General features: G+C 35.6%; 1 protein-coding gene across 1 annotated transcript in view; it reads right to left on the bottom strand.

The window, feature by feature from the left end:
- The window catches only part of LOC127414634 (membrane-associated guanylate kinase, WW and PDZ domain-containing protein 3-like), a 171909-nt gene that overhangs the window by 13676 nt on the left and 139188 nt on the right, over positions 1-19045 (bottom strand). The window contains exon 13 of the mRNA XM_051652813.1: positions 2502-2702. Coding sequence (XP_051508773.1) covers positions 2502-2702 — 201 coding nt within the window. The remainder of the gene's footprint in view (positions 1-2501; positions 2703-19045) is intronic.

Raw genomic sequence — 19045 nt, 5'->3', positions numbered from 1 at the left:
GCTATTTTCAATTGTTGGTGTATGTAAACATTCACTACATGGACTTTTTGATGCGTTTCCGGCAATGTGCATTTCAGTGCAGGATGATACTGGAAACTGGATGTGTGTGCATCTAGTTCACACTGTTGGAGAATATTAGATGCAGAAGAATTTCAGCCATATGACTTGAAACCCTGACGTCAAGAAGCCTAGCTGACGCTCACATATGGCCAATAAACGAACAAAAGAGACTTGTCTAGATAGCGCATGACTTGAGAACTTCATGCTTCTGAAGAAATGCCTCCACATTCAATGGTTCTGGCCTGACACTGCTATTAAGAACTTCTCTGCAAAGAGGCCCCTAAGTGCAGAGGTCACATTCCCTGGAACTGAAAGACTCAGAACACACCCTGTCTTGAATTACAATGAACAAAACGACGCCAATTCGATGACTCTTTATTCTGGACGATAATTAGTCATGAGATCTTCATGAGATTCTCATTATTCCGCAAACAGCATCTGAAAGGAATTCATGAATGTTGTAAGATGTACAGACCTCGGGCAACAAAGTCTCACTCTCTGCTCTACGATCCAAACACCCAACAGGAGTCACGAGTCCTTCTTGCAGAAGACCTCGCTTCATCTAGACAATAACTATCTGATAATGTACATAATAATGTAGGATAAGGACAGTTTCATTTAATTTTTAGCTCACACATACTACATTTCCTTACATATAATGGTGGGGGTACATGGGCATTTTAACCTATCCCGTGTACATTTATACTACCAAAATTCCTACACTGTGCTTTGGGCTATGTATGTGCATCATGTGGATATGTCTTCAGGGTATTTCAGTGTGGATTGCATGTTTTTTCGGCTCATATCAATGTGGATTGCTTGTGAACAAGTGATAAAATGATTCAAGCTTTGCAAAAAACACTTGGACCCAATCGCAAAACCGTAAGTAAACAGTTTAATTTATGAATATTTCAAATGTCATGACTGCTTGATAGTTAACAGTTGTGCTTAAGATGAGCAGTTATATTCGGATGTAATATATTGGGTGTGCGTTATGTGTAAACCCTGAAATGTAGTTTTATTATGTTGTGGAGCTTGTTCATTCTCTACTGAATGAGTTTCAAATATGGCTGTATTTGAGGCGCAGTACGAAGTTAGCCAATTATAACAGTGGCCGTTTACGTTGAAGTTTAAATTAGATGCTTAGGCCAAAACCAAGCGTTTCAGAGACAGGGTGGAAAATGATAATATATTACTAAATTATTTATTATTTATTATTGTTTTGTGCAAAAAAACTTTACTAACATTATCAGTGGACCTCAGGATGATGATAAAACTATAAAAATAGAGCATTTTCATGACCCCTTTAAAACATTTTGATCAGAGAAAGAAAAAATGAATAAACACCTTGAGAATTTCATTATAAATGTCCAGTTTTTCATGGTAGCTTAAGCCCGAGGAACACAGCAAAAATGGGAACATCCCCCATTAATTGTGATATTGTGAAAAATAAAAGTAACTAATATGATTAACACAGTATATTCAAACACTGTGAGTTTATATTTGATCCAAGATCCTTTTTTTTTTTTTTTGAGCAATTTATGTGGTGTGGCAAAATGTAACAAAATAACTGGCTATTATGTGTCTACAACATCCAGTAAGCTACTCTATTTTAACTGACTATGGCTAGACTACAGCTAAGCTGATCTTTAGTACAACAGCACTTGTGCATGTACTATATGATACTGCTTAATTTTACATGCAAATCAATCAATGAACTAAATAAATCTCAAGTGCACTAAAGTGAGAGCCTTGCCATGGATGTGTTGTCAAGGACAAGGTAAAGAAGTGGTTATTAGTAAAGAAAAGGTTATTAGGTGGTTAGTCTATGCCTCAGATGGCACATCTATGAACACATAAAACATTCGCAGACTGTCTGATGTCGTTTTTTTAAAACTTCTTAGATGGTAAGCAGTGTAATGAACTAGCCATGGAGACAGTGTTAGGATCCATGTGCTGGAAGTTTATTATGAACACAAGCAAACAATCTAAATCGGCAGGCAAATAGAGGTAGTCGTAAAGCAAGCGGTATAATCCAATAAACCAAAAAGACAGTCTAACAAGGCAAACAAAACAAAGGGGTATCCAAAGGCAATGAATCCAGGAAAACAGGCAATGGTCATAATAAGATAACAATCAGCAGTGGAAAAACGCTTGATAAGGCAGGGTAAACTGGCAATACTTCACAAAGTCAAAATGGAACAGCATGGTATTTATATAGTTCAAACAGGAAGTCATCAAAGAAGAAACGGTACAGAGTTAGTATTCGGGAGAGGGCTCTCTCTGGTGGTTGGCAGGAGGGGTAACAACCTCGGATGTTACAAGCAGAAGGGTCTGTACCTCGATTATATTAATCAAATAAACTTTAATTCACATTCATAAATGCTAACGTCTAAACAAGTAAGAGTGCAGATCTGATGTATAGGAAATATTTCACTCACGAGCACTGGATCGTGGTACGATAGTCAGGCGGAGTGTGTTTCCAGCTCTTCTCAGGATCTGTGCCAGCTCTCTGTGAGGTAAATTCACCACTGATCTGCCATCCACTGCCTCCAGGCGATCCCCAGACCTGATCTGCCCGCTCCGTGCCGCTGGGCTGCCTCGACGCACTGTCACAAACCTGTGAGGCAGCAAAGAGGCTGCTGCAGAAAGAAAGAAAGAAAGAAGCTAAAATCATCAGTTCAATTTTTTTTTTTCAGTCATAAATCACAGTAATAATTGTAAATCAAATTGCTAGTAATAGCACACTTCTCAACAAGCCACACGATTTGAGGTATCATTCATATTCTCAAATTCGTAGCATAAAAGGTGCAGGGCCAGTTATATGCTGAAGTTTAATACTAATAGGCTTAAGGGTTCTGAAAAACCCCTAAGTATGAACAATATTAATAGTGAGGCCTCAGCAAGTACCACTAGCAATCAACTTAAATGAAATTTCCATATTCCTGCATTCAAAATACATCCATAAATCCACTTCCACTTCCATTATGCAATGTAATGGAACATTTAGGCCAGCTAACAGCCAGTGACTGTTCCAAAAGCAAATTGCAGCTCTTCTGTAAAGCTTTGGCACTGATCAGAGAGCCAATAATTACACCTCTGATACACTGTCAATTCAGTGGAGTTTAATTGGGAGACAGACAGAAAGAACAAGCAGAGGCTGAAGATTTTATCAGAATCACAATGCATAATCTTAATAAATACTCCAAGAGCGTACAATGATTTTACACACTAACACAAATAATCCCACACAAAACACACAGTTAAGTATAAAGATAGATGAATTAGCTTAAAGAGATAGCAGATAAAGAAACCTTGGCAGAGATTTCTATCTCCTAATCCTCTCCAGAGTGGATTGGGAGAGATGATAAATGAAGGATAGAAAGAGTAAAGTGGGAGGGATTCAAATGGGACAGAGAGAAAGATTGCCAGAGAAAGATAGAGAGGGAAATTATTCATCAGTGTGCCAGCAAAAAAATAAAAATGTCCCTCTCTCACTCTCTTAATGCCAAATTCATTAATACGGGCTGAATGAGATATTTCATAGCTATTGCAGATCCTCTCTGAATGTCACCGACACTACAGAAACCTATAACGCACCACGGAATATTAATGTAGAATTACAGTAAATCCTTCCTGTCATTACAATCAAAGTTGCTATTCACATTAAATGTGGAAACGGAAATCTCTGATATGATGTTTGGGATTAAAGACAGATTGCAGATGACAGACATATAAACTGATGCTACTGTAAATCGCAGAAATATGACACTACTGTAAAAACACACCGTCTGGTATGCCAAATATTATCATATTGTTATCGTAACAATACATAAAAATCTTGATCAAGGAAGCAGACCTCAGTTTTAACAAGAATTACAGCTAGGGATGAACTACTGAAATTTTTGGAAATAGTTATAATAGTGTCAATCATACTTCTATATATCATATATCATTATTTTAATGTTGTTGCCGGCATTAATTGACTGAAGGCTGACTGTTGATTATAGGCTTAAATATATATACTGTTTTACCTGATGTTACCTGTTTGGTTCACTCTAAAGCTCTAAATTTAGAATAGTGAATGCTTCAAGTAAAATCTGGCATCAAACATTGGAACGCACATTTTTATTTTTATGTTGTGGTGAGTAAACATTATATTGGCAAGTTTTAAAGGCCTAAATCTACACTATTTTAGCTTTCTTGCTTTTTCTTGTTAGGTTTACATTAATTTCTAAATCCATTCAAATGAAATCAGGCATCAAAACATAATAATGTACTGTAGAAAATATGGATAGCTGTTCAGTTCTTTTAAAAACTGGATTAGAAAAAAAAATTGTTATTTGAATTGGAAAAATAAGCCAGACTGATACCAATGTCAGCTATAAACGCTAATAAATGCAGACACTACTATTGTAAATGTACCTTGATATCTGAACATAGATCTAATAGTGGGATCAAGTCATGTCGTAATGATGGTGCTTATGAGTAGAACGCATATGAACGCCACCATAAAGTCTTAATTACCAGTGAGGAAACACAGGATTATGGAAATCCAATGCAAGTGAATGGTGACCAGACCATTCAAGCTCCATAAAGTCCATAAAAGTAATATTACGACTCCAGTGGTTAAATCCATGTCTTCAGAAGTGATGTGATAGATGTAGGTGGGAAACAGATCAATAATTATGTCCTTTTTTACTATGAATCTCAACTTTCACATTCTGAAAGTGAAAGTGGAGATTTTAAGTAAAAAAAGGATTGAAATATTGATCTGTTTCTCACCCAAAGTGACTGCATCACTTCAGAAGAAATATATTAAACCACTGGAGTTGTATAGATTACTTTTTTGCCGCCTTTACGTGATTTTTAGAGCTTGAAAGGTCTGGTCACCATTCACTTGCATTGTATGGACCTAGAGAGCTGAGATATTCTTCTAAAAATCAGAAGCCAAAGAAGGAAAGTCATACATATCTGGGATGGCATGAAAGTGAGTAAATGATAAGAAAATTTTCATTTTTGGGTCAATTATTCCTTTAATGTAATTCTTTTCCTAAACATGCTGTATTGGAGAGTATTTTTTAAATGTGGAGAAAAATGCTGTTTCAGCAAAATCAGTGCATATTCAAACTGAAAAGTAGTTTGGACGTGGCATAAACCTGCAATACAGTAGCTGTTAATTGGCAAAACATGAGCCAGCTGTTTGGCTTAGACCTTTTTTTGGTTTACTTATTCTTATTATTGTCTAAGCCTACACTGGGAGTTTATTGAATCAATTAGAAAGGCTAAATTTACTATGCTGTGTACATATGGTCTCGCAATAATTCCAAAGTCACATGGAGACACTATAGGGCAATGACCTCTGAGTGAGTCCACATTTTTGTCCCTAAACTAACGTCAATATTCCTGTCTCCATTAGTGAGTCCCATTAGCTGAGAACTGCAACTTGTCCTGTACTGACCTACTTAGGCACACAAACTCTCACACACAGACATATTCACATGCCCACACACATTTCATGTTCTCTGTCTCCCTGTCTGTTTTCTTCTTAGGGATCAGCCTCTGTGAGCAGTGTGGAGAGATAAAGGGGTCTTTATTGATGTTCAATGCTGACTCAATTGCTTTAGCTCAAAGAGAAAAATTCATGCTAAGCCTTTTCTTTTTCTCTGCATTCTCTGCGGCCTGAGAGGATATCTGTTAGAACTAGTGTCTTCGTTTAACATGACATTCTATTACTAGGCTGGGCTGATGCCAGTGTAAGATCTGCCTAGGAGGTGTTATGCTTTATAGTTCCTGCTCTTTCTTAAAATAGCACTGACTGTGACTACAATGTTAATTTCAGTTCTCAGTTGACTGTTAATGTTGCCTGACTAACAGAAGTTTTAAGGCTTATTGCACCTAAAGCAGTTGTGAATTCATTGTACATAACCATTTTCCACCCTCTGTTTATTTTTCTGTACTTCTACTCATAAATGTAAATGACCTCTCTTATGGCATCAAAAGAGAGTTGTATTTTTAGTTGTAAAGATTTAATACAGTCAATAGGAATGCATATTTTGTTAACCATACACCCTAACCCAAACCCCAACCCTAAACCTACCCGCATGTGAAGTAAAAATTTAATTTACAGCAAAAATGTAACCTCCAAATAGTGCTCACCATTTTATATGTGAATGTGATGACTTTGTGCTCAATTTCAGGGTACAGCATACTGATTTTCTGTGTGATCATGTTGCATAACCATGACAATTTCTAAATAACCAGTTTTTGCAGCTTTGTTCCAATAAATGGTCTTGAGTGAACTGGGGAGGGAGGTTATTGTGTATGTCCACAAACTATGAACTATCCCACTTTTTGATCTCTAAAGATCAAGAAAAATCCTGTTTTCCATGATAAGTCTCCTTTGATAATAATGTACAATTTAATTCTAAATTGAATATCTTTTTGAAGGGTGGTTATGGGGAGGTAGCTTAGTGGTAAAAAAGTTTGGGCTGGTAACTCATATACCAGAACGGACCATATATGAAAAGGACAGTTGCTGGAGCCCCCCATTAACAATCTACCTGTGTGTAAGGCACTTACCCCAGGTTTCTTTAGGGGAAATGTCCTTGTGGTAAATGCAAGTTACTTTGGATAAGATCACATCGGGAACACTTTACCTGAAGCCATTATATATAATGCATTAGAAATATTCTTAATGTAATGTAATGCATTCATAACGCCTTAGAATCAGTAGTATGTCCTTGTGAATAATTGTATGCATACTAATAATACGTTTTAATACTTCTTCATAGTTAGACCTTTAAACAGTAGGGTACAATGTGGCTAAAGGCACACCTTAAGGAAAATTGCCATTTTTCTGGTTGCAAAATATATCAAGATTGAAAAAACTGATTTCTTTTTATTGAATACTTATGGAGAAATATAATTTGTATGAACAGAAATAATAATGGAATGTTGTTTTGATTAAAAATCCGTTTTTAAAAAAGGTTGCAAGATGCTTTTTGAGTAACAAATTAAGATAATGCTTACTCAAAATAACCACTTCAGAAAAGGGTGCACAATTACAAACATATTTGGCATTGTCTAACATCTCAAGTATTCTATAAACAAACGAATCTCCACGGTGATTGGATCAGTCAAGTTGAGCCCATTTTGAAAATTTTTCAAAACAAATCTATTTGCCCCACTTAAAAAATAATAATAATAATAATAATAATAATAATAATAATAATAATAATAATAAAAAGTTTTATAGGGGCCCTTAGCCCCTGCAACAGAGGGGCTTTTTACCCCAAATACTATAATTTCACTTATTGGACAGTTATTAAAAAACATTTGATTTAATGACCTTTAACAAAACTGAAAATGATAAATAAGTAGTTTGTCTCAAATAAATGTGATAATTTCAGGGATTTTCATTAGCTATATAAATTTGCAACATTTTAAAAAATATATAAAAAATTAGATCAAATTGCAACCAAAATCAAACTTTAGACATTGCATGCAAAGATCTCCTGGATCAGGAAAATTTTGCAGTGCATAGTGACAAACAGGTCTTTAGGAAAATGCTGTGGTAGTTTTTGTTGCTATTTAGTGTTCTGGAAAATAAAATCAAAGGAGCGTTTTACCCCACGGGGCCTTTAGCCCCGTTGTACCCTATAATGCATTAAAACTTATGGTCACAACCAATGGTCATGTGTTAAAATGGACCCATTAAAGGTGTAACCACAAACAGGTATAATGTATTTTAATTAGGGTAGGGAAATTTAACACATTTTATTTTTGCCATTCATAGTAGACTGTTTAACGCATAAAAAAAATAATTATGCAATTAATGCAATATTCTTTTTTTTTGTGCACTTCCTAATATCCAGGTGTGGGAGAGATACAGACAATATACTTGTATCAAATATTTATACCTGTAGAAATGTGTCTAATTAACTCTATTTGCCAAAAAAATTATATTTTATTTTTGTTATTTTATTTCATATTTAATATATTATACATTTTATTTTATGTTCATATTTAAATTATTAAAATAAATGATAACTAACCAATTTCTTGCAAGTTCTTGTGTTTAGACACATTTGGAGTCCATGAAAGTGGTTCGCAGGGGGGGAAAAACTGTCACTAAAACAAATATAATTTTCTTTATAAATGTTAATGACATTTCTAACTATTTGATTGAACAATTTATAATATTATAAGCATAATATAAAGAAATAGGCATAATGTTACTAAATCATCTATTTAATGTAATAATGTTGGTTAATTAAAAAAAATGTGTGCATCATAAATAAAGGATTTAAGTAAAGTGTTAGCTAAACATCTGCAACACTGCATGTGACAAATCACTAAATTAATAGATATCAAAGAATAAAGTCCTTTCAATATGAGAAGTTGTGAGACTGAGAAAAAGAGACAGAGTTTGAAAACAAGCCGTAATCACGCCTGTCACTGAAAATCATTACTTATCTTGCAATGCAGCAGCAGCCAGTGTGACTCACATAGATTCTGGCTCTGGAAACATTTGAGCAGTGAATGAAAGAGGTGATGTATGTGTCAGCAGAGAAAACAGAACCTATTTTCATTAGTTCTGAATCACTGTTTCTAAGACAAAGTACATGTACATTCAAGAAAGACAAAAAGGCATTAAAGTGATGATTCACCCAAAAATGAGAATTCTGAAATCATTTACTCACCCTCATGTTGTTCCAAACCCACGACTTTCTTTCTTCCATGGAAAACAAACGGAGATGTTAGGTAGAATTTTAGCCTCTGTAACTGCGGCTTACAACTGTGTGTAACTGTGTTACAAGGAAGAAAGATAGTTTTACAGGTTTGGAACAACACGAGGGTGTGTAAATGATGACAGAATCTTCATTTTTTTGGTGAACTATCCCTTTAATCTTTTATAAATTTCTCTATCCATCTGTTCGGCTTCTCCATCATTATGTGCACACTCTTGCTCATTCCATCCCTCCCTCCCTCTCTCTCTCTCTCTCTCTCCCCTCAATTTCCTTCTTTCCAACTCATGTCACCTGTCACTTAATTTTCATCTAATTTCTCTTCATTATCTCTCTGTCCAATCCCTTCACACTCCACCATTTCCTGTCCATCAGTCGAAGCAGCTGTCTTGTTTCTGATGAGTCAGAGTGATTATATAGGCCAGGACTAGTCAACTGGCGGCCCGCCAATCATATTTGTCTGGCCCTCTGACTGATTTTTGATAAAATTGCCACGCCATCTGAAATACCAGAGCGCTCACTGTGCAAAACTCAGCGTTTGCAGGCGCGAGCCTCAGCAATCAACGGTGAGTTTAACCAGAGACTATTTAGCAGAGATGGGCCACTTCTATTAAAATGAATGGGAGAAATTGGAACACCCAACCAAGAAGCTCTCGCACCCAACGGTCAACGGATGTTGAAAGGAAGTCCCGCCTTACAGGTAAAAGATCCAATCACATTTTAGACACAGACATCACCTGTCAATCATCTCCAGAACGTGCATGCGCATTAGCTATACAAGCTGGGAAAATTGCATTTTTAGGGTAATCTGAGGTAAAGAAGCACAATTTATGATACCAGCATTGTCAGATTTTACAGCAGATTTGAAATATGTTCTTTGATCGTAATCTTGACCAACCGCTTTTGAGATTTCGGTGTTCCTCCATTCAAGTAGATAGGAGCTGCACTGGCATGACTGGAAATAGCCTCCCGGGAGCATTCCAAAGATGGCCAACAGTGGAGTGACTTGCTAGAAATACTTTGGTTCAAGAGCGCTCATTGGCAAGTGCAACAGCATTGATCATCAGTTGTCCAGACCGGTGCATGTGTTTAAACTTTTAGTTAAACTGCTTTGCTAAACGTGGATCGCACCGTTAAGGTGAGCATTTGATTGTGTCTTTTTCAATCAAATGTATTTATATAAAATGCTTAGTTGTGTGGAGTGCGGTCAAATCTACAGAAATGTTGTCAGCACATAGGCACATCTTACACAACAAAAGAGAAATTGATTATGAAAACAGAACGTCCAACGAAAATGTGCTGAAAAGTTCGCTTTTATTCACTATTCTTGAAGTATCAAATGGGCGTGTCTCATCAGTTCAGGGTCGGTAGTGCTCGTAAAAACAGTGATACGTGAAACTGAACCTGAATATGTCCTGATTATATTTGTTCCTATACAGCTGTGAGTCAGCCCTCTCATTCACGAACAGCACCAACTCAGTTTTTTCTTATTTTGCCAATGATTATCTGCACAAATGTATGGCTCCTGCACTGGCTATTGTGTGCAAATTCACAATATTTGCAGGACTAATTTTCTTCACTGAATAGGATGATACTTTTTCAAAAAGAAAACTGAATTTAAACTCATTGTTAAGTAAACATGACATTTCTATATGACCATTGTATTCATATGTGGGTTGATATTGTGAGAGGGCTTTAGCAGATCTAAATGTTTCTCCTCAGTTTTCATAATTTGTAAACAATAGCACTAAAATGATTATTATGTTTCTTTCTTTTTTTCTTTTTTTTTTTACAAATTTAGTTAGTTAAGAGTATAAGTCCTATTTAATTTTCAGCCAGATCTTATGAAGGAATTTATGGCCAGACCTTAAAAAATTATAATTCAATATACAGTATACCCTGTGACTATTTTAATATGAATAAATGCACAATATTAAAGGTGTTTTTTAAGTAACATGTTACTTGCAATGAAAGAGCTAGCTAAGATGAATACCAAAAAAAATCTTGGCCCCTGCAAAGTTTTCATCTGGATAATCTGGCCCCCACAAGAAAGAAGTTGAAGAGCAACCCCAACCTCCATGCAGAGCACAGACTCATACAGTTATAAACATACTTGACACTATGAACGGTGAACTCAGCACTACATACTCTGAGCATCAGTAAAGCTGCTGTATACCTCTGTCACTTCACCACCTTATTTCAGCATGGACACATGTCAGAGGATACACAAACCATTACGTGTTGATGTAGTGCTTTTCTCTGTTGCATATCAGTTTGCTTAATGTTAATAAAACAATAAGCCACTAGCAGTTGTGTGCAATGGTTTTAAAGGATTAATTCACTAGTACAATGAATCATACTGGATTTGTATATAAGTTTAACTGATTCGTTTAAAAGATCTGACTCAAAAGAGCAATTTGTTTACGAATTGGACATTGTTACTTTTCTAACGAACTCTCATGAATGTGCCAAGGAGAGCTAGGGGGGATATTAGTGTGTTTCAGTAAATAATTATGTAAATTTCACTCTATTCCTAACACAATTTCAGTATGGCTTCAGAAGACTTATTTACAGCATATAACAGAACTGCTGAAATTGCTTTAAGTCACATGGACTACTTTTATAATACTTTTAAGTTGCTTTTGCATAATTTTTGAAGCTTGAAAGCTCCACCCCATTCTTTAAAATTGCACTGGGGAAAAAAAACGACTCTTAGCATGGGGGAAAAAAACAGATTCTACATGGAACTTCCATGGAAGACAGAAAGTCATACATGCTGGGAACAACTTCAGGGTGAGTTAATAACAACAGAATTTAAATTTTCGGGTGAACTATCCCTTTAAGGGGTGTTCCTAAACACCTCTTTTGATAAAAGACTGATTGGTTTGTTTTATTTATTAAAGGAATACTTCGTTGCATTCAATACAAGTTAAGCTCAATCGACAGCATTTGTGGCATTATATTGATTATCACAAAAGTTAATTTCGATTTGTCCCTCTTTTTTATTTTTATTTATTTTTCTCCCCTTTTCTCCCCTATTTGGAATGCCCAATTCCCAATGTGCTCTAGGTCGTCATGGTGGTGTAGTGACTTGCTTCAATCCGGGTGGTAGAGGACGGATCTCAGTTGTCTCAGTTGAGCATGTTACCGCAGAGATATAGCGCATGTGGAGGCTTCACACTATTATACGCTGTATCCACGCACAACTCACCACGCGCCCCACCGAGAGCAAGAACCACATTATAGCGACCACGAGGAGGTTACCCCATGTGACTCTACCCTCCCTAGCAAACGGGCCAATTTGGTTGCTTAGGAGACCTGGCTGGAGTCACTCAGAACGCCCTGGATTCGAACTCGCAACTCCAGGGGTGGTAGTCAGCATCTTCACTCGCTGAGCTACCCAGGCCCCCTGTCACTCTTTTTCTTTAAAAAATGCACAAATCGAGGTTACAATGAGGCACTTACAATGGAAGTGAATGGGGTCAATCCAAAAATTTTAAAATACTCACTGTTTCAAAAGTATAGCCACAAGACATAAATAATATGTAAACATGATTTTAGTGTGATAAAATCGCTTACTAAACTTTTCTGTGTAAAGTTAAGCCAATTTTCAAACTTCGTTACCATGACGATGTACCTTAATGCCGTAAACCCTAAAACAACCGTAAAAACAACGATTTAAACAACTTTAAAGCTCAAATAATACATGAGTTTTAACAGAAGAATTAATGTGCTTTTATAAAATTATAAGATTCACATTTCTGCCTTTAAACCCTCTAAAAATGGGCCCCATTCACTTCCTTTGTTAGTGCCTCACTTTAACTTTGATTTTTGGGGATGATTCAAAATTATTTTTTGTGGTAATACTGCAACAAATACTGTCAATTGAGCTTAACTTGTATTAAACCTGGAATCAGAGGTGTAAAGTAACAAATTACAAACTAAGTTAAATTAAGTAGTTTTTCCCAGGAATTGTACTTTTTTAAGTAGTTTAAAAAATGTATACTTTTACTTTTACTTGAGTACATTTTAAGTGCTGTAACTGTACTTTTAAAGCACTATTTCCCACCGTCTGTGTTCGCTACTTCCCTGTCCTGATTTTATTTTTATCTATCAACATGATTGGCTAGGGAAAGTCTTGTGACTCCTGTCAAATAAAAAAAAATCTTGAACGGCAGCTGCAGATTGGCGCCAACTGTAATGGATGTGGAGGATGCCTCAAACACATTTCAACACCTGAACATCTCGGCTGCACCTGAAAGGGCTTTTCACAGTGAAAAAGGCCAATTGCTTGACTGTGTCATGTGAGTTTAACTTGCTCAAGCCAGATATCAGCATTAATCCTGCCTCCAATTTGAAGAAACATATCGAGGTAATATATTTCATGTGTGTCTATAACGTAGCCTGTAATTTAGCTATCTATCACTGAGATTATTGGGTTTCTGTGAGAGATTAAGGCAATGTTATCAATAGGGCTGGGTGATAAAATAATCTTGATGTTTATCTGAAAAAAAAAAAAAAAAATGAGAGAGAGAGAGATGTCCTCGATATCGATGATAAACTTTTGATTAATTTTCTATACTTAACCTATGTTCTACATCTAGACCAGGGGTGTTCATAACATCAGTCGCGATAGCAAGATAACCACTGGTTGGTTGATCTAGATAAAATATAAAAGATTTACTTTTTATTTCCTGATGTCTGTAGCTGCGTATTGTTTGACTGACAGGCGGCTAATGTTTGTGCACTAACGCGCCTAAACGATCAAATACACTTTATAATTCCGCCAATGCCCACCTTGGTGAGGCATTAATGTAAACACAGTTGGTTTGGTCTAAAGTGAATGTAAACAGTGGGACAAAAAGTGTATTTGCATCAAAATGTTGGACTTGAAGTGTGCACGTAACCGAATAGAGCACTGTCTATGTCATATGTCATATAAAGGCTATTAATCAAACAACAATAACAAGGAAATGAGAAAACCACTCACTACTTTTGGCTGAATAACTTGAGTAGCTTTAAAAGTGTTCATGTAATAGAATCAAACAGTGATATTTTTAATAATAATATTGTTCGGTATTTTTAATAATACCAACCTCTGATGTAGAGAGTGTGTTAATTTGTATAATAAATTACCAGGAAAGTAGAGATGATAAAATAATTTATAATTATGCTTAGCCTTTATCAAGTTTTTTCTAATGCCTGATGGAAAAGTATCAACCTTTGTAGAGCAATACTTTTTTTGTGCATGAAGAATGTGAATCACCAAAAACAAAAGAAGAAGAAAGTGAAAGTGGAGATTGACTGAGCAGGGAGGAGAATTTATAGAAAAAATGAACTTAAATATTGATCTGTTTCTCACCCAGCCTATCATATCTCTTCTGAAGACATGGATTTAACCACTGGAGTCACATGGATTAGGTTACTTTTATGCTGACTTGTGTGATTCTTTGAGCTTCAAAATTTTGTCACCCATTCACTTGCATTGTATGGACCAAAAGAGTTGAGATGTTCTTCTTAAAATCTTCATTTGTGTTCTGCTGAAGAAAGAAAGTCATACACATCCGGGATGGCATAAGGGTGACTAAATGATGAGATAATTTTCATTTTTGTGTGAATTATTAGTTTGAAGGCCGATGTGGCCCCTGTACCAAACAAATGCTCTACCCCGTTTATTGTGCGGGACATGACGCACCAAGTGACACTGCTTTTTTTAGTGGGTTTTTTTGTTTTGTTTTTTGCATTCCTTGCATTATTTTGAACATGTTTTATGAACAACAGTAACTCTCTGTCGACATTAAGGGAAATTTAGACATTACACATAAACTGATTTTAATGTAATTGTTTCATACATTACGATATATAATGGGGATCATTGTATTGAAAATACATTTTTCATCTTTTCATTTCTGCAATCATGTCGCCCTTTTATTTTTATTTTTTCCATCAGGTTCATATAGTGTTTACAGTTTCATAGATAAGTTAAGTATTTTAAATGTTGTCAGTCACAAACACCCATAAAATACCTATATTTTTTATTCTTTCTGGCAAACAGCCATAAAAGGGAATGTAAATTATGGTATGTGTGCCTCATTTTTAAATTGCAGCATAGCTTTCGCAACTCAGTACTCAATACTCACTACTCATGAGTACTTTTAAATTAACTACTCTTTTACTCTACTTGAGTAGTTTTTAGGACAGGTACTTTTACTCTACTCAAACTACATTTTTTAAGAAGTAACAGTACTTTTACTTGAGTATTATTTTTCAGTACTCTTTCCACCCCTGCCCGGAATATTCCATTGTAGTCTTTTATCAAATTGCAGCAACAGCCAAATAGTAAAATACACTAGTGTTCAATAAAATTACATTATTACATGATAATAAACAATTCTTCTAAGTTATAAAGTTCATTGGCCTAGATGTAGGCCGTTTCCATTATTTAAATGTTCAGAGACATGGTCTGTTGTGTGGTGCATATGCTCTGACATATGCACGGTGGCTCTTATGTGAGGGCATCATACAATATCTTCGCATCTGGCTCGGGTCATTTCCCAATTCCACTCCCTCTCTTTTTCCTATCATTCCCTGTCACCTCTCCTCCATTGTCCTATCTAATAAAATCATAAAGCCTTTAAAAAACTGTAAATGGTTTTTAGCAACATGACACATTAATAATTAAATTGATATGTGGTCACAAATGCATGTAATCTAGTTAATTGGCCTAACTGTAGGCTGTTTGTGTTTAATAAGCACCATTGCAACTTATTGGCTTAATGTAGAATGTGCGATCAGAGGTGTGTGTTTATGGGCATTTCAAAAAGGCTTTGATCACGGCTTAACCAATCAGAATTTAGAATTTAATAGTTTTATAACGGCTATTTTACAGTGGCTTTGAACGTGACTCATTCAGTCAGATCAGATTATAATTGGAATTGAAATTCTTTGTATTTATTTTTTATTTATTTATTTTTACTACGAATGGTTGAGATTTGTAAACATGTTTTTGGTAGCAGAATAATTCTGAAATTATATATCCAGAAATATCAAAAGTATACTTTATTTTGCATATTCTGTTTATTATACACATTAAAGTATGAATCCATAATTCTGCCTACACATAATAGAACAATGCAAAGGCAAAGCACCACATTTTAACATGAATTAGGCATGAAGTAATGTTGGCATATGTACTAGAGCTTTCCCACACTAATGCCAATGGATGGGCCACAGTTAGCCACACACAGACATGCACATACACAACTTAGCCTTGATATCCTAGATATCACTGGACCACCTTCAAGTGAGGGGCAGTGGTAGCTCAGTGGTTAAGGCTCTGGGTTACTGATCAGAAGGTCGGGGGTTCAAGCCCCAGCACTGCCAAGATGCCACTGTTGGGCCTTAAGCAAGGCCCTTGACCCTATCTGCTCCAGGGGTGCTGTATCATGGCTGACCCTGCACTCTGACCCCAGCCTAGCTGGGATATGTGAAAAAAAGAAGAATTTCACTGTATATGTGCAAATGTATAATGTGATAAATAAAGGAAAATTATTATAAATTATAAGTGGGCAGTAAGTTATGGAATTAAGCTGAACCATGTGGAAAGCACAAGATGGTTTTAATTCACAGCAACACACACACACACACACCTGTTGGTGCGGCTATCCTTATAAGGACACTCCATAGACATAATGATTTTTATACTGTACAAACTATAGATTCTATCCCCTAACCCTACCCCTAAACCTAACCCTCACAAAAAAAATTCTGCATTTTTACATTTTCAAAAATACATAGTTTAGTATGCTTTTTAAGCGACTTGAATTATGGGGACACTAGAAATGTCCTCATAAACCACATTTAAAGCATAATACCCTTGTAATTATCAGTTTGTAACCTAAAAAATTGTCCTCGTAAATCACCTAACCCACCCACAAACACACACACACACACACACACACACACACACACATACAGAAAGCTTGTATTTAAGCTTAAACTACTTAAGTAAAACTGATGAAAGTTTGTGTAATAGAAGCAGTCTTTGTTAATCCTCAACTTAATAATAAAATTGCTCGACAGCTGAAATGCACTGGCTGGCAGTATAACACCATTCACTTCAGAAGACTGGGGTTGCATACTAAGAGACAGAGAGGAACAGAGGGGGAAAGAAAAGGACTGTGTGTGGTGCTCATTACGAAGCTGTTGCACCGCTGCAGTTGTTTTTAGCAGCAACAAATGTCTCTAGAACATCGACTAACAAGCCAAAATTCACTAACATAATATTGAACTGTACTTGTTTGACTGTACTACATCTAGTTCAGCATGCATTTACACTAAGCATCTGATCTTATTAAAGATAAAGTGTTAATTTTTTTATGTTAAAATACTTTATACTAGGTTAATATGCAGGGACAACTATAAGTATGCCATTTATAGGTTGTTTCTCTGAAAAGTGTAAATACCATGTCTCTGTGGTTCTATCAAAAAATGTCTCTGTTTGTTTGAGCATCCCGACCAGCCCGATACAGCAACATTGACTCAACCAATGGCATGAGTTTGGGCAGAGACTCTATGTTTGTCCAAGCAGTGGAAGTTGGGGGGAGTGATTGAGAAACCTGTCATTACTTTGCAATTTTGTTTGGTTATGCTAGTGGTGCCGAAATTATGAACTTTACATTAAAGTCTAACAAGCAAAGTTATTATTATTAGCAAATACTGCAGTCTGCTCTCTTGGGGCTTTGCACACACTAATCTGTTCCTAAAATGATGAAACTCTACATGCCCAAGCTGATAGGTCCTTGCATTCTTTCTCTTTGTCTGACAAACAAAGATTTTTTAGAAGAATATTTCAACTCTGTTGGTCCATTCAATGCAAGTGAATGGTGACCAGACTTTTGAAGCTCCAAAAATCACATAAAGGCAGTATAAAAGTAATCCATAAGACTCCAGTAGATTAATCCATATCTTCTGAAGGGATGCAACCGATTTGGGTGAGAAACAGATCAATATTTAAATCCTTTTTTATTATAAATCTCCACTTTCACTTTCAGAATGTGAAAGTAAATGTGAAAGTGGAGATTTATAGTTAAAAAAGTACTTAAATATTGATCTGTTTCTCACCTATTCCTATCATATGAAGTTATGGAATAACCACTGGAGTCTTATGGATAACTTTTATGCTGCCTTTATATGCTTTGTGGAGCTTCAAAGGTCTAGTCACCATTCACTTGCATTGAATGAACCAACAGAGCTGAAATATTCTTCTAAAAAAATCCTAATTTGTGTTCTGCAAAAGAAAGAAAGCCATACACATATGGGATGGCATGAATTTTCAATTTTGGGTGAATTATCCCTTTAACATTAGTTAACAACATTAGATAGAATGAACTAACAATGAACAAGACTTATTAAGAATTTATTAATCCTAGTTAATGTTAATTGTTCATTTCAACATATAGTAATACATTTTTTAAATCAAAAGTTGCATATGTTAACATTAGTTAATGCACTATGAACTAACAATGAACAACTGTACTTTTATTAACTAATATTAACAAAGATTAATAAATTATGTAAAAAATATATTGTTAATTATTTGTTCATGATACCTAATGCATTAACTAATGTTAACAAATGGAACCTTATTGTAAAGTGTAACCATTTTATATATATATATATATTTTATTATTATTATTATTATTGCTTTAAACAGACATTGCAATTCTACTACCCTGGGTCTCAGAGGGTTAAAGGTGGGGGGGAAAAGCACTTTGTCAAGAAAATATATCACCCATCAAATGCATTGGAGTATTATGAGAGCATAATTACATCACATTTTTAAATTAAGAGTGTCAGCATTCAGTTATAACATTTGTCTAATACATGATATTTAGTAACAACTGAGACTGGATGTATGAATACAGACAATATGCATGAACCGAGGTCTAACTAGTTAAAGGAATAGGCAAACTTAACTTGCTATAGTTAATGAACAGAAGTACATGTTCAGCAGATGTGCAGCTATTGATTAAGGTACACTGCAGTACTACTGTACCTGAAGCTGAGAATGCAGCGGGCTTTTCCACTCTATCAAAATAAAAGGTGTTTATGTGTGTGTGTGTGTGTGGTCATGTGTGAGCGTGTGTGTTTGTGTGTGTTCGGTAAAGTGGGGGGAATATTTAATCACACTTTTGGTCATAAGAACAGTTTTTGACAGCTGTAAAGCCACATAC

The sequence above is a fragment of the Myxocyprinus asiaticus genome, chromosome 24 (assembly GCF_019703515.2).
Source record: "Myxocyprinus asiaticus isolate MX2 ecotype Aquarium Trade chromosome 24, UBuf_Myxa_2, whole genome shotgun sequence".
Taxonomy (NCBI): Eukaryota; Metazoa; Chordata; class Actinopteri; order Cypriniformes; family Catostomidae; genus Myxocyprinus; species Myxocyprinus asiaticus.
Note: the sequence above shows the minus strand (reverse complement) of the source record. Positions and strands in the feature narration are given on the sequence as shown.